Below are 16875 nucleotides of genomic sequence, written 5' to 3' on the forward strand. Positions count from 1 at the left end.
ATTGAAGATGCCGGGACTTAAATCCGGAAGATCGACCACTTGACGTCTAAGTGTCTAGGAAATGTTGCGCAGAAAGATTGATGCTTTCGATAGCTCTCTGGTCTGTTAACCCTTCCATCACTGGTTGCACATCCATCCATAACTGTAAAAAAGGAGCAAAACGTGCGTCGCGGTTATGGACGTACATTAATTTTTCTACTGTGCAAGAGAACCAAAAATGATGAATATGTCCGACAGGCTTCCGGTGTCAGATCCATCACTTTCAGTTCCCTGCAATGAACACAAGCCCTTCCAAATCCTCACGGACAATTTGTAGAGAAGGACGTTAAAGAATTGACCCAATGAAAAGGCATCAGTGGGTTGTAATCAGCATATATGGGGTCTATGGTATGATCAGGACAGGAAGCAGCGCCAGCCAGCGAGGGAGCCGGGTGAGTATTTTAAGAACAGCGGGCGGGCGCACAGGGGGTGGGAGGGGAGTTGGGGACATGGATCTTTATTTTAAACACAAGAAACAAAATAAAAGGAATATTCATATCTTCTCTACAGCAAACGCTGCTGCACAGAAGATATCAATGGCAGTGTCAGCACCAGATGCAGGAGACAGCGCTAAACTTTAGCGCTGTCTCCTGCACGGTGCGTGTGGTACCCAGTGGGCACACGGGCGGCACACGTGTGCCACACTGATGTGCCACAGAAACGCACGGGCACACGGACACGGATATTTCCGGTACCGATTTTTCCGGTATCGGAATTATCTGGACGTGTGGGACTGGCCTCCGGTGTATGACAAACTATTTAAGTGGAGGGTTTGCCGCAATAAGAGGGCCCTCATTGCTTCATGACACAGGACAAATAATAATTTTCTGCAAAGAACAGAACTCTGCACAGCATTGCTAACAATACATATAATAAAGGCAGGTGCTGCCCCACCCATAAGCGCATACAGCAAAAGACCAGTACAAAAAAAAAAGACCTACCAGAGCTTGTAATGAAATCTCTCAACTACCTCCATTATCCATCAAAGAAATTCTGAAAGAACTTCCCAACTCCCTTTCATATGCTAAACAGATTGTACCCGAGCCTAAGTGGAAAGCCAAAATATGACCCCTGCAAGAGGCCGATGATGCCCCCTAGACTGCACAAGGGTTAATTGGAAAATATGGATATAGTGAGGAAATATCGGGACATGAAAATGTCTGGCCAGCAGTTGGATCACATTTGCAGTGTTGTCTTCAGGTCTTGTAGATGCATGAGGACTAAAGAATATAGAAGACAAAATATATATATGTATCCACTAGCTACTGAACTTGTTTTACGCTCGGGTGGCAAGCATTTTTATTGGTACATTTATACAGTGTCTTCAATAAATTGGCGCCAGAGATTGCGGTATGCGCACGTGTTGACTCCGATGCCAATTTATTGAAGTAGTGTACTACAACGTCAACAAAGCAGTGTGCGTGTGCACTGCTATGTTGACGTTGCAGTAGAATTCTTCAATAAAATGGCGCCAGAGCAACGCGTGCGCATACCGCGATCTCTGGCGCCATTTTATTGCCATTGTGTCTATGAATTCGCATACACAGTGTCTTCAATAAAATGTCACCATAGTGTGGTATGCGCACGCGCTGACTCCGGCACCACACTACACAGGCGCCGCCCATCCTGGCTATGGATCGAAGAAGTCATCCACCGTATGTATAAAAACATCAGCCATCCAACTGCATGTAGCATGTGTTTTTTTTTTCAAGAAGAAAATTTCTTCTCTTGAAGAAAAAAAAAAGGATTGGGCATTGAAATATAATATGCCTGATTATTCTAAGGCTATGTTCACACCAGCATTTTTTCTGCAGCCAAAAACTGCTCTCTTGACAGTTTTGCTGTGTTTTTTTGCAGCGTTTTTTAAGGTGCGAATTACATGTGATTTGTCTACAGTATATGCTTAATAATGTTAGTTTTATTCACCAAAATGCTACAAAATTGCAGCAAAACCTGTCTGCTGCGTGTTTTTTTTCTTTGCAGCGTTTCTTCACTTTTTCATTGCTTTTTATGGGTGGAAAAAAATGGTGCAAAAACACTGAAAGGCTATGTGCACACGCTGCGGATTACTCTGCAGATTTTTCCGAACTGATTTTGGTAAATCTGCAGGTAAACCGCACTGCGGATTTCCTGTGGTTTTTCTGCGCTTTTTGTTCGGATTTCACCTGCAGATTCCTATTATGGAGCAGGTGTAAACCGCTGCGGAAACCGCACAAAGAATTGACATGCTGCGGAATAAACAATGCAGCGTTTTTTTCCGCAGCATGTGCACTGTGAATTTTGTTTTCCATAGGTTTACGTGGTACTGTAAACGCATGGAAAACTGCTGCGAATCTGCAGCGCCCAATCCGCTGCGGATCTGCAGCAAAATCCGCAACGTGTGCACATATAAGAATTGACATGCTGCAGATTTTTTTTTTTTTTTAAATGCTGAAGTTCTCAAATTCTGCCAGGAAAAACAAACAAACAAACAAGCGTGCATAGGATTTTTGATGTTGCAGATTTCTATAAATCCCATCCACTTTGCTGGAACGTTTTTTGGGGCATTGAAAAAAAGCAACATCAAAAACTCATCATGGGAATTTCCCTTTAGTCTGGACCCCCCAAGACACAGAGTACAAGATTTTCTGCCACAATCAGGGGATTGGATGCAGCAGCCTGAAGTTCCAATCCTATCATCAGACCAATATTTTGCACAAGAGAAGTGTTCGTCTTGCAGAAGAGATGGAGAGATTATAGATTATTACTGTATTATAAGATCATCAAATGAACATCTGGGCCGTGTCAACAGAGAGAACTCCACATAAAAGGTTTTCCCGGAGCTCCTGTGTTGTACTCTGACATGTGGTTACATAAAGGCCCTTTGTGGCTCGGTCAGGTCCCGGCTCAGGTGTGCACTGGCTGCCCCAACGTCCACGGTCTCAGCTGGAGAGCGAGAAAATGTCCAGAGTTCTCAGGTTAGAGCCGTAGAAATGCAGCGATTTTTTTTTTCCATCTACACGACTGGGTGATTGTACAGATGAATGAAAGTATGACTTCAAGGATCATTTTTTGTTAGATATTTTATATTTCTTAAAGTGTTATAATAGTTTTTTGTTAATAGGAACCATGCGACTTGGGATCATTTGTTAGCCCCCCAACTGCCATGGGAATGCATTGGCACTCTGCCTGGTGGGGGTGAGGGTAATGTGCCAATATAGGGAATCACCGTTCTCTCACTAACTACTTAGATGCCAAAGGAACTTTTGACCGTGTCATCTAAACCGGTAAACTGCTGGGATCAGTGTCCTCTTTAATCAAGGCAGTTTCTACAGATCTTGTGGGTAAAGTAGAATACTCACAAAATCAGTATGATGTGTGGATCATTCATAGAGTAAATGTCACTCCTTATAGGGGCTTTTTTGTCATTGCATACTAAGGGGTAAACGACAACCCATTAGTTCTCCTGATAAAACTTGGATCGTTGAAGGAAAAAAAAACAATGTACAACTATAAATGTTATCCAAGAAGTATCATTTCTCCTTACAGAGATTGACATGCTAAGCATGCTGAGATGAGGAGACTTAAAGCCGCAATGCTCCTCTGGGAAATATGCTAATTATGCAAATTGTCTCTTCAGAGAAGAAGAGAACTAGAAATCTATTGCCCCCTATTGGAAGGTAGCAATCCTACAAGTCAATGTCGACCCTTTAATGAGCCTTGTCACATGACCTAGGATACGAGGGGCAGTACCCCGAAACAGAGTGTCTGAAAATTGAGATTCTGGTTTGGCTATTATCCTAAGTCAGTTCTCTTCCTCTCTAAAGAGACAATTTACATAACTACAAATGTTATAAGAGTTAGGCCAGTCTGTGCTTAGATCAGAATACCTGGCCTAACCGCCAGGCCTCCTGACCTGAGCTAACTACCTGATATATGCCTATGAGACAGGGAGGTCAGGGACCCATCAGATTAATGAGACCACCTTGACGATGGTTGATGGGCTCACACTATTTGGCCAAATCCTGTGCAAAGCATCTCTCAAATATTTTTCCTAATGTTCAAAAGCCATTTTGCTATTCATATTTCATGTATTTCATATCAGACATGCTTTGGCACGATAGAGTGCAACATTTTTTTGTATATGAGACCCTACGGTCAGGCCGAGCATTCCCATCTGAGCCCAGACTTATTAAACCGGCCTAACACTTAACTCAGGTCAGTAGACCTGGTGAGGTCAGACATTCCCATCTGAGGCCTGACGAATTAAACCGTCCTAACACTTAGATCAGGTCAGTAGACCTGGTGAGGCTGGGGATTCCCATCTGAGCCCTGACGAATTAAACAGGCCTAACACTTAGCTCAGGTCAGTAGACCTGGTGAGGCCGGGCATTCCCATATGAGTCCTGACTTATTAATCTGGCCTAACACTTAGTTCAGGTCAGTAGACCTGTTGAGACCAGACATTCCCATCTGAGCCCCGACCTATTAAAGCAGTCTAACACTTAGCTCAAATCAGTAGACCTGGTAAGGCTGGGCATTCTCATCTGAGCCCTGACTTATTAAACTGGCCTAACACTTAGCTCAGGTCAGTAAACCTGGTGAGGTCAGGCATTCCCATCTGAGCCCTGACGAATTAAACCGTCCTAACACTTAGATCAGGTCAGTAGACCTGGTGAGGCCGGGGATTCCCATCTGAGCCCTGACGAATTAAACAGGCCTAACACTTAGCTCAGGTCAGTAGACCTGGTGAGGCCGGGCATTCCCATATGAGTCCTGACTTATTAATCTGGCCTAACACTTAGTTCAGGTCAGTAGACCTGTTGAGACCAGACATTCCCATCTGAGCCCTGACCTATTAAAGCAGTCTAACACTTAGCTCAAATCAGTAGACCTGGTAAGGCTGGGCATTCTCATCTGAGCCCTGACTTATTAAACTGGCCTAACACTTAGCTCAGGTCAGTAAACCTGGTAAGGCCGGGCATTTCCATCTGAGCCCTGACTTACAACACCGGCCTAACACTTAGCTCAGGTCTGGAGACCCTGCGGCCACGCCGGGAATTCCCATCCGAGTACGGACAATGCTTCTCGGATGTGTGAAGCCGGCCATACCAGTAAATGGTAATCAACAATCAGCCAATAAGTGCTGCCAGTGTCAGTTACTACAGGGAAACACACCCTTGACAAAAGTAATTTTAATACCTACTTGTTAATTCATCCAGGAGGAATTAACCGTAGAACAGCACAACACAGCGGTCTAAGAAAAGATGCTCTAGAATTGGCATTTCATGGAGAATACAATTATCTACTGGAGCAGACATGTCAGGAGACCTCTTAAAGCACAATCTTTCTGGGCTCCAACAAGGTCTGATGGCTTTTACTGGGATCATAAATAGTAGAGATTTTGTTTTTCTCCTGTACAATCATAAGGGTATTTGCACCACAGAGGTGGCCACGGCAGCGGTCCCACTTGTCCTGACCACTCCGCAGGGCCTGACCACTCCGCAGGGCATGCAATGAAATAATGTCCGAGAAGTAGCCAAGAACCTGACCCAAAAGCTGTGCCACTCTACATGGAATAAATAGCAGCTGAGGATTGTGAAAAAGCCCAAGCACTTTCTGCACCATGATGTGGGGATATCCGCCATTGCAGGGACTTATTTAAGAATCCAAAAATAAAATACGCCTTTGGGCTATCAAGGTAGCAAATAATAGACCATTCCGACTGCTGGGAGTTTAGTTGCTGCCACTCCATCTCAAAACTCGTCAAGGTAGCTCATATTAAAAAAAAAACCTACTCAGCTGTGGGCGACAATGTATTCTTTGAAACTGTGAGGACATGCTTTCTTCACCAGACTTAAAAAATTAGTACACAATTATCGCAAACTATTCTCTCAGAGAAGAGAACACAAACAAGACTTTCTCCATCCTTCCAAAAAAGAAGGCCACAGTACATGTTAGGGACAGGTGAACCCGTCCTGCTCCCAGTTTCCACCTAGGCTGGTACCCCAGCATCAACAGAGAGTTAAGGCCCCCTTACACATCAGACAAACGTCTGCCAAATCTGCTAATATCGACAGGTTTTGCCAAAAGTCGACTGATTTTGAATTTAGAATCTCATTGCTTTCCTGGACGTAAGCTGCCGGCTGAAGTGTCAGTTGGAGGCTTTTTCAAGGAGAACAAAAGTGCTCTCACCCAAGCAAGCGCTCCTGTGCATGGAAGAGTCGGCCGAGTATGGCCGCCTGTACAGTCCTACAATAAGAACTACAATAAGAACTAGAAAAACAATCCTCTGAAACACAAAAGCCAAGATTTTGTGAACATCCAGATTAGCTCGATGCACTGGATGTCTATAAGGCTGTTGTGGAGAGAAGCCCACCCAACGCTTACACGGTCATAGACTCTCATCGATATACACTTTGCAATACAGACTAAAGCAATAGGCAATAAGCTGGGATTTGTCAGCCTCCTCCGGTGTCCTGTCACCCCACAGTGAGCTCCGCCATACACTCCTCAGTGATTTACAGCTTCAGGTACATTAAGACACTGGATCTAGACCTCATTTCGGCAGAGGTATGCTTGGCTCCTCCAGTTTGGTGGCTTCCTGCCAGAAAATATCTAGATGTTTAGAACTGTTCGACCGCTGTGTTACCTCAAAGGATTTGGGCTGAATTAACCCTTTTGTAGGCATTCCCGAGCAATTGTTACAACAAATTACTGATGATGCATGAGCTTAATAATCATAGATTATACAGGAAATAGAAAAGGATCCACCCGCCTGGACATTCTCCATGATACAGGTCAGCACAAAAAGAAGCAAGAGTAACAGAAGAACTATTCACCCTTAGAACAATTATGGGGAGTTCTGACGTCTATATTGATACGTCTGTGTCCTCTGCTCATTCTGTAGACGTTCGTCAATTGCAACGAGGCTTGAACCCTGGTTTGTTACCAGAGAAGGACAACCTTGCTTAAGCCACTTCTGCGCAGCTTGGGCTTTATATATTGGGTAATTTCTGGAAAAAGAAATTGATTCCCAAGATGCAGTTGTTTTGTAGGCTGCAGAAGATTTTCAACATATTCTGTTGTTGTATTGAAACCTTAATTTTGAGGCTATGATCACACAAATGTATTTTTGGTTCATGGAAAAAACTGATTTACACGGACAGCACTTGGACTGAGTTATTCAAATGGGTGGCTCAAATGATCGCATGTCAAAAAAAATAGCTGCAGAATTAATCTCCCTATTTCACATGAGGCTCACCTATTCAAGTCTATAGGTGTGGGAGAAAAAAAATAGATCCCATACAAATCAATCATATAGGATCTAATTTATCCAGGTGCATTGTAATTCCTAAAGGGAAGCTGTCACCCCTGAAAAATGTTCTTTACCTTCAGATATTGGCTTAATCTGCAGGAAAGTATGTTACAATGCTTCCAAACAGCCTAATAAAAGTGTAGCTACTGGGAGAAAATTAGCTTATTTCCTCTTGGGAGCCGCCGGCTTTCAGTCATCTCTCACTATACTGTGAGCAGCGGCTGTAAGCACGCCCCGGCAAGTTGACTGAAAGCCGAGTCTGCAGCGCATCTGTTCAGTGTAACAAGTTTACCAGCACTTGTTCAAGACCCTTTTACACTATCCATTGCAAACTGTATGGGTCTGACCACTGGGTAATAGGAATGTTCGCACACCATACAGTCTTCATATTGTGAGCAGCACACAGAAAGATGTGCTGCCACCAACCATGATTTTAGTGCTAGCATTAACCAGTCAGTCGACGAATGTGTGCTTTGCTTGTTTGTTCACTTGCTGGTCAGGACTAAACATTTTTTAAGACTGTGTTTACACCACGTTAATTTTGGATGTTCCAAATTCTCTGGCAGCTGCATTTATAGGGTTTGAACTCCAACAAAATCATCTTTTTGGCAGATGCGTAGCTGATACTGGAGAAACTTAGTTGACTACACTTTTCGATGCAGAGGAATTCTGAACTTCGCAGGGCAGATGAGCTCCACCTTCCACACCTTCTACAGGCAGGGAACGTCCTGTCTTTTTATTTAGTTATGGCTGCAGAAAAACTTTCTCTGGATGCCTGCAATAGTAAAATCCCATTAATGTGATAACGCCAATTACTGAAAACCCGATACAGTCCTCCAATAGATGTCTAAGCCCAACTACAATGAGCGCTGATATTTGAGCTGCATAGGAGCAACTTAAGTCGCTGAATGGCGTACAATCCTCCAAATATCAAAGCCTAATTGCTCCTTAGATGGTCTTTCATTCCTCCTGACCCAAATATTTAACCAGCCCCAATATTTTGACCCTATGAACAGACGGTCGCCCCAACTGCGTTGCTAGTGGTCGGCGTGCTGTGTTGTGGCTGACAATACAGGGATTCTCTAATCAAGTCCAATAGCCACTTTTTGATGACCTATTTTTAAAGTGCATCCTGCTATCCCTTTAAGACACTTCTATACATGTCTTCATGATCCGCAGGACAAAATCCTCCCCAGCATCTCCTCCCGCTACACTACTGAGCTGTGAGTGTCAGCCCCGCTACATCTCTGACAGATGACATCGGTGTTTATTCACCGCTGTTCTATACCACTTGTTCTCAATGGAGCTGACAGTGGCCATCTGTTTCTCCCTCAACGCCGATTTGCCAGATGAAGAATCAGTATGAAACTGAAGGAAAATGGGAAAAAAATAAAAATAAAAAAATGCATTCCTATACAACAGAAAGACAGGAAAGAAAATATTCACAAATGTGAGATTATCAAGTACGTGGCTGAAAAACGTCCGTAATACAAAATACCAAATTCACAGGGCACCATTTCTTGGTTTACATCAGTGCTATATGCTGGTGCGGAATCCGGGGTTGCCTCCATTCATTCCCTATGGGGCTGCTGGAAAAAGTAGAATGCAAAGCTCAGCGACCTTATCAAAAATTAATGCAGAGCAGGTGACACATATGTATTTTTACAGTGAAAAACTTCCCTGTTTTGCTTATCAGGAGTGGTCGTACTCCCACCGATCACTGCAGATAGGTGATAACTTGCTATAACCAGACAACCCCTTTAATGAAACTCAAACATGCTACAAAAATCAAGTTACATGTGATCTAGTGCTAAAAGTCTGATGTTCTTCATAAGTAATCAACACCAAGTACTGCGTCCAAAACATGGGAAAACCCACCACTGCCTGAGTTTCTTCTCTGCCAAGCCGCAATGTTTCTCTAGCAAGGTCACAGTGTATTGGACCAGCTATGAGAAAGCTATGAGTCATATCAGGCTGCAATGCCAGCCTGAAGCTTTGGGCAAGGTCTATCCTAAGTCTTCCATGTTGGGCTTTCCACTAACTAGAGTAGAGGTGGAAAGCCACTTATATTAGATGATAAAGGCAGATGTAGACCTGTCTGGTCACGGACGATCGACTCTACCAAAAGAGACAATAAAAATATCACTTCTTGCAGACATCAATTTTTTTTATGGTTGCGCAGTAAAAGCGGCAGTGACAAAGTTGTAAATGTGAGCGCGCGTCCTACGTTCGCTATAAATATTTTATGGACACTATAAGATCTAAACGGCCTGTGGGACAGCAACGAAATACGTCCATAAACTTTTATGTACTGTACATGTCTTTTCCTCTCTCGCGTTAGAGCGATAGACGTGAGCCGAGCCAAACATCAATTCTTGGTTATTTATTTATTTATTTTTTAATAGGAGCAAATTGAAAACATTCCATACATTTGCGCTAACGTATTTTGGATCTTTATCAAACAGGAACGATCGATTGCTTCACGTATATAAAAAAATGGTGCTCGGAAACAAAATTCGGGTGCATCCAGATGGATGTGTCCACCATTAACTTTTCTTCTTGAAATGCGTTAATTTATATCTCAGTCTCCATCCATATCGCATCACAAGAGGTTTATTTTCCCTATTTTTTGTTTAATATCTTGCGCCGCACATTTGGGGATACGCAGAAGTATTAATTAAGGACACATCTTTGTCATCTGACATATTCCAGAATGTGACACACAAACCTCCAACCATTGATTAGTATGGTTCTGTCATCCACAATGGGCACATACCACGCGTTTCAGTCAGGGGTTTCATAGGGCTCTGAATACGGTAATAATTATTGGACTTTTTTTTTTCTCAGGCAATACTGTAAATCTTGAGGCAATTTTACACAACAATTAGGTCATTAGCGACAGCGATATTTTAATGACTTGCAGGTGGGTGTTACAAGCCGTAATTTGCAGGATGACAATAATGAATACGACCTGTGTAACATTACCGTAAAACAACATCGCATCCGCCACGGAGGCTAGACTGTATATTCTAAATATAAGATTCACATCGGTGATCGATCAGAAAAATATATGTATATATTCATTCAAATAAAGTAAAATAAAAGATAAAGAAAAAGTGCCCAATAAGAAAAATAGAAAAGTGTAAATGAGATATTAAGCTGCCTCACTGACCACAAGACTGAACACAATGCACATCTCAGGGGTCCACAATGTAATATAATGATCTATTTGTACAGTATAAAAATAGATAAACCCGTATATAAAATGCCGTAAAGGATAAGGCTTGGGTGATTAACTTGCATAAAAAGTATATTGGAGTCTCTATCATACTAATATTAATTTTAAAAAAAATAATTCTTCTAGAATTAGGTTCAGAATGGAAAAATGTACCGTAATTCATAAAAAAAAGTCTCAAAGTGGCCAAAACTCTCTGGCTAATAATACTAAAAAAAGTAAAAAGGTCACTTCCGATGCCTCTTGACTAATAGCTTCCTCTCCTTTCTCATAATCACGGTTCATGGCTCAGGGAATTTCCTATTAAAAGATTATAACGGCGAGGCTGGGCCGATTCTGCCTCCTGATTAATGTGTCTGGTGTATTCTTTACTTTAAATAAAGTTTTAAATAACTAAAAATTACATAAAATAAAAAAAAAAACAAGAAATAAAAAAATGTAAAGTTGTGACACCAATGTTTTTGTTCTTACTATCACTTTGCTGCAAAGACATAAAAAATGAATATAAGGAATTCAATATTTTCATGAAAACTGTGATTTCTGATTAATTATTATTTTTTTTTTAAAGTCTTCAATTTGTCAGTATATTAAATATAATTTCTTGGCGTTTTTTATCGCTGGGAATTACTTTGAAATCTGGTCTATATGGTAAATGGTTGAGTGTTTCCCTGCTTTGCTTTCTGGCTACGGAAATAACAGAATTTGGGAAAGTGCAGGTATGTGACTTATTATCCGACGCGACTGGAAGAATTTTGTTTTCCTTTTTCCTAATTTGGGTTGAAATATTCTACCTTCTAAATTCCAATGAGATTTAAAAAAAAAAGATTTAAAAAAAAAAAACCTCACTTTCTCTATTTATGATGTGGAAAATGTATATATATATATATATATACATATAATATTTTTTTTAAGAACTGCCCCGACAGAGAAATTAGAAGGAAATGTAAGGAGGATTAACATTGCCCGAAGGAAAAATCTCAGCAGGCATCAAAATAAAGCTGATTATCTGCGGTGTGGAAGTATCATATGTTACTTATATGTGTGAATATATGTATCACATATCTATCTATCCATCTGTCCTACCGATCCTCTATCAATCATCTATCTCTCATATCTATCTGTCCACTCATCTGCCCATCTATCTACCTACCTATCTACCTACCTATTTACCTATCTACTTACCTATTTATTTACCTACCTATCTACCTACCTATTTACCTATCTATCTACTTACCTATTTACCTACCTATCTACTTACCTATTTACCTACCTATTTACCTACCTATCTACTTACCTATTCACCTACCTATCTACCTACATATTCTCCTACATATCTACCTACCTCTTTACCTATCTACCTACCTATTTACCTACCTATCTACCTACCTATTCACCTACCTATCTACCTACCTATTCACCTACCTATCTACCTACCTCTTTACCTATCTACCTACCTATTTACCTTCCTCTTTACCTATCTACCTACCTATTTACCTACCTATCTACTTATCTATTTACCTACCTATCTACCTACCTATTTACCTACCTATCTACCTATCTATTCACCTACCTACCTATCTACCTACCTCTTTACCTATCTACCTACCTATTTATCTACCTATCTACCTACCTCTTTACCTATCTACCTACCTATTTACCTACCTATCTACCTACCTATCTACCTACCTATTTACCTACCTCTTTACCTACCTATCTACCTACCTACCTATTTACCTACCTTTTTACCTACCTATCTACCTACTTATCTATCTATCTATCTCATATCAATCTGTCCATCCATTTATCTACTCAGTTATGTATCCTCTATCACGCATTTATCTATCTGTCTAAATCTGAAAAAATAGGGGCAGCCCTCCAAGGTCAGATGGTGAGAAAACATATTTTAATCAGTCATACCTGGGCCGCTTAAAATCAATTTTTTTCACATTCTGACTGTGCTGACCCCATTTTTTAGATTTGGATAAAAGAGGTTTTGGTGATAACCTTGAGGGCTTTGCACCTATTTTATGCTTTTATGTTCCATTTGGTATTTATCTATTATCCATCTCTCTATCCATCCATCCATTTTCTATCCTCATATCTATCGTCTGCCACCCTTGTTTAATGTAATGTAAGTAAAAAAGTTTTGGACTGGAAATTGACAAGAAATTGAATACGTTTTCTAAGACCTGATGAGACGAAATATCACAAAGTACAGCTAGTCTTTCTAAAGCGATATCCTATCGGAGTTTATTCCTCGTTTTTCTCATGGTTCAGTCCCGGACAGTATACTTTTATATGGTTGAGTCTGCCTTTACCAACTCTTCGCTGCAATATAAACCCAACTCAGTCAGGCAATAAAAGGTATCACTTGCACTGCAATTTTCTCCATGGGCTCATTAACTAATTAACTAACCGTGGAGCAATTCCAGGAGAAATTGCAGCTGTCCAGGCAGCGTTTTAAAAGCGAGTTTGGGCCAAATTTCTGGAATCGGTCGCGTGTTGACAGGGATAAAAAGATTCATTCTGACATCACTGGGAAATTGAGTAGAAAGACATTCAATGAAATTTAATTTTCTCCTGAGCTGCAAAACACAAGATAAGAAGCCAGAAGAGGATCACGATACCCGGAATCAAAGTCTGAAGTTTGACGGTAACTTCTTCTGTGTTTTTTTGTTTCTTTATTGCCAGCAGGTTACCAAGGGCAATTATTAGATCTTTGTCATATGTTTAAGCTGCCGAGGGCTATTTCATCTATGCCACAATGTGTAAGCAAGCAATAACCATTAATATACACTTTGTTAAAGGCACAAAGGCTGCAAAGGCCAACAAACCAACAAAGACAAGAAAAAAAGGTCAACACTGACTATCACATCCCTTTCTGTATCCAAGCCTATGGAATTCTAGGTCACAAATTGTAAAGCGACCCACAGTGTCACAAAGAAGTGACACAACTTTGTGCACTTGTCCTTTTACCACTTTCAACTCTTTCTACAATCCAACCGATCGAACAGCAAGTTGTGTCTACTCACCCACACATTCATTGGCTTCTCTTGCCGTCGCTCGCTGCCAAGGTCTGTCATAGTGGAAAGGTTTGCAACGGTCGCACTCCGGTCCAGCAGTGTTGTGCTTGCAGTCGCACACCAGGTTGTCATCTCTGTCCTTGACACATCTCGAGGCATGTCCATTGCACTTACACCGACCCCCAACTTGAAGGTCGGAAACGGCATAAAAGTAAGAGTCTCTAGCTAATTCTGAGTCATCTTCATTCTCATCCCCAAAGGTGTGAAGACGGCTGAATACAACCTTAATGTCTGTGGCAGTCACCCAGTCTTGAAGGACTGGGGAGTTGTCAAAGTCATGTGCAGAGGGTCTACCATCCAAGGTGCTGAAGGCTATCAAGCCACCAGAGAGTGGGTGCATATCTGTATGAGAGTCTGTGCAGATGGCCTCTTGCTCGTTTTGCTTAGTAATGACTGCTTTATTGGGTTTGTTGTACATTTTTCTACATTGGGTTGAGTAGAACTGAAATGGTACCCAAGATTTCCCATAGTCCATAGACTTGAAGATGGCCATGGATTCAGGTCTCGGAGAACAGAACTGGAGACTCACATAGGTAACCTCAAATTTTTTTCCTAAGGACAACGTTAGGGTGACGTTGTGAGGATACTGAATAAAGTTCTCCGACTGCCAGCATGTGAGGTTGTGGGGGTTATTGAGATCAGTTAAAAAAGAGGGTGGATGAGCTTTTTTAGGGTCCGTGGCATTGCAAAAATGGCAGTTCCTGAATCTATCCTCCCCTTTCTCCGTCACCACACAATACCTTGATGGGTTCTTCCCGCAGGTGCTTGACACTTTGACTTCCTTCCCAAAAGCTGAGTTTACAAAGTCTGGAATACATCTCCTAGGGTTGCCATTCTCATCGTAGCATGGATCAGGCTGTGTTGTTTGGATGGAAAACATATTCATCCCATATCCTCCTCTACTTTCTTGAGCAGTACAGGACAAAGAAACTAGCAGGAACAGCAAAAAGTGCCCTCTCAGCATCATCTTCGAGTCAGTTTAACCCTGCCTTGACCACAGATCCTTCCACTGGCCTGTACTCCTATAGCAAAAAAACGAAGGCAAACACAGAAAGAAAAAAAAGAAGAAAAAAAATGATAATATAAAATATTTTAGTCACCTAGGAGTTACTAAAAACAGATGGTAAAAATAGCTGAAATAGACTAGCAACCAAAATCAAACAGAGATGACATCATTTAGCAGAAAGGATCCAAAAGAAGAAGAAGAAAAAAAGCTACAATTTCAAAAGACATCCTGCAAAAGTTCTTTTAATCTGCCAAAGTTAGTGATTTAAAACAAAGCTAAAATGACAACATAAAAGTCCTGTCTAATTAAAAAAAAACAAAAGATAAAAATGTTTAAAAACACAAACTGGATATATATATATATATATATATATATATATATATATATATGGGCTTTAAAATGGAATGGATATGTTACACCTTCTTTTGCTAAAGGGAGGGTTCTTACCTAGCATTCTGCAAATAAAGAGTAATTATAGGAAAAAAATGCACTACCTTAGAATTAAATTATGAGATGGAGGAAATAGGGGGGTAAAAAAAAGTTTTAAAAAATAAAAATTGCACTAGTTAGAAAAAAAAGAAGTTGAGACTAATAGTTTGGTTGCTGCTCGGGGCAGGACGTGCAGCATGGGGCAGCTGAGCTTTGGAGATTGAGGATGATAAGAAGAGTCAGCCAATCTGCAGAGTGAATCCTCACATCCTTCTGCACAGATGAGAAGTTTTTGGTGACTGTCTCTCCCTGTCTTGCTATAGAAAGTGAATGAAGCTCTCAGACTGTTTGGCTTGAGGTCATCTCAAGGAATGACATTGCATTAGGGGGAATTACAACGACACCCACTGGTAGAAGAACATTGGGCAGGGAAGGCTGCAAGCAACTGATTCACATGCAGAAGAAGAAGAGGAGGGGAGAAGAGGTGAAAAAAAAGAAGAGGTGGGGGAGTGAGGCTGTGAAGGGTAGAAGCAAGGAGTGAGTAAAGGGAGGCTTGCTTTCGCCAAGGGAAAGTGTCAGACAGAAGGGGACAGGGAGAGCCTACAGATAAGGTGAGCACCAAAAGTAAAGGATCAACTGCAAAGCAACTAGGAAAAAAGGTGAGAAGTGATGGGGCAGACAGAAAAAGGATGAGAATATCTCAAGTAAGAAGTTATAGTACAGGATTTAAAGAAAGAAGGCATCAATGATTTGGCAACAGAAAAGGAAAGAGTTAATGTTGACAAAGCAGCAGTCCTGTATGACTTGGTGGAGGTTGCGGGCACTGTCACCTGTTGAGAAGAATGACTGGGAATGTCTAAGGAGAGATTGTAGGTATGAGAGGCTACTTGGACACAAGACTGCATGCATCTTACCAGGAGCTGTGACTATCTTAGTAGAGGCCATAGGCATTAGAGGCTGTGTCTATCTTGGTAGAGGCTGCTTGGAATAAGGATTTGTCCCTCTTAGTGGAGGCTGGATGGGGAGAGGTGAAGTAGTTACTGGTAAGGTTGGGGCTGCCGGTCTTCATAGTGTCTGCAGGGTTCTGCCTGCTCTTTACTGTCTTGTGCATTTATTTCCTGCATGGATATGAGGAGGTGTCAATCATGACGGAGGCTGGAGGCAAAGGGGGCTGCTTCTTGCAACGAGGCTGGGACTGTAAGCAAGGTCTGTCTTGACAACAAATTAAGTGAGATGATGTCGTAGGTGGTAAAAGATTGCATGGCATGAGAGGTGACCCATAATGTCGTGACAGTGATTGGATGTATGAATCTTCCTATGTTTGGAGATATAGAATTATTTTTATTTTTGAAAGGACAAAGTAAGCATGTACCCCAAATGCTGGGTGGACATGCCAGGATATTTCTGATACACATCCAAGGGCTGTAAGCTAAACCTTTGCCCCATGTAAAAAATTAGTCCAAGCTACACCTCTGCTTTGTGAGTGTCTATCTTGTAAGAGACTGTTGACTAGTGAGAGTGTCTGGTGTGTAAGAGAGTGTCATTTCATCTAACAATCATATGAAAATAATAAGTGAATGATCTTTCTTGATGGCTGCCAAAAATGTGATTTCTTGAGTTGGATTCTTTCACCGTTATGAACTGAAAATCTGTCCTTTGTGAATGACCGGCTGCATGTAGATGATCATCTGCCACTCCGTAAACCTGGTGGTTGAATCGTCCGCACTAATGATCTCACGTACTACTGATTACCCCAGACCTGACTATACTCGACTCATGTATCTGG

At 41.5% G+C, this 16875-nt stretch overlaps 1 protein-coding gene across 4 annotated transcripts in view; it reads right to left on the minus strand.

Moving 5' to 3' along the window:
- Positions 1 to 16219, minus strand: part of NTN1 (netrin 1) — a 119446-nt gene extending 103227 nt beyond the window's left edge. The window contains exons 1-2 of one of the 4 annotated variants that reach the window (XM_069750637.1): positions 16004 to 16219; positions 13604 to 14676 (exon numbers count right to left, since the gene is read on the minus strand). In XM_069750637.1, the coding sequence (XP_069606738.1) occupies positions 13604 to 14621 (1018 nt within the window). In that variant the 5' untranslated portion in view covers positions 14622 to 14676; positions 16004 to 16219. Of the gene's footprint in view, positions 1 to 13603; positions 14677 to 15107; positions 15513 to 16003 lie in introns of those variants that run through there. The other 3 variants (XM_069750638.1, XM_069750639.1, XM_069750640.1) reach the window with 3 other exon arrangements.
- Between the last annotated feature and the right edge of the window lie 656 nt (positions 16220 to 16875).

This window comes from Ranitomeya imitator, chromosome 2 (assembly GCF_032444005.1).
Source record: "Ranitomeya imitator isolate aRanImi1 chromosome 2, aRanImi1.pri, whole genome shotgun sequence".
NCBI classification, from domain to species: Eukaryota; Metazoa; Chordata; class Amphibia; order Anura; family Dendrobatidae; genus Ranitomeya; species Ranitomeya imitator.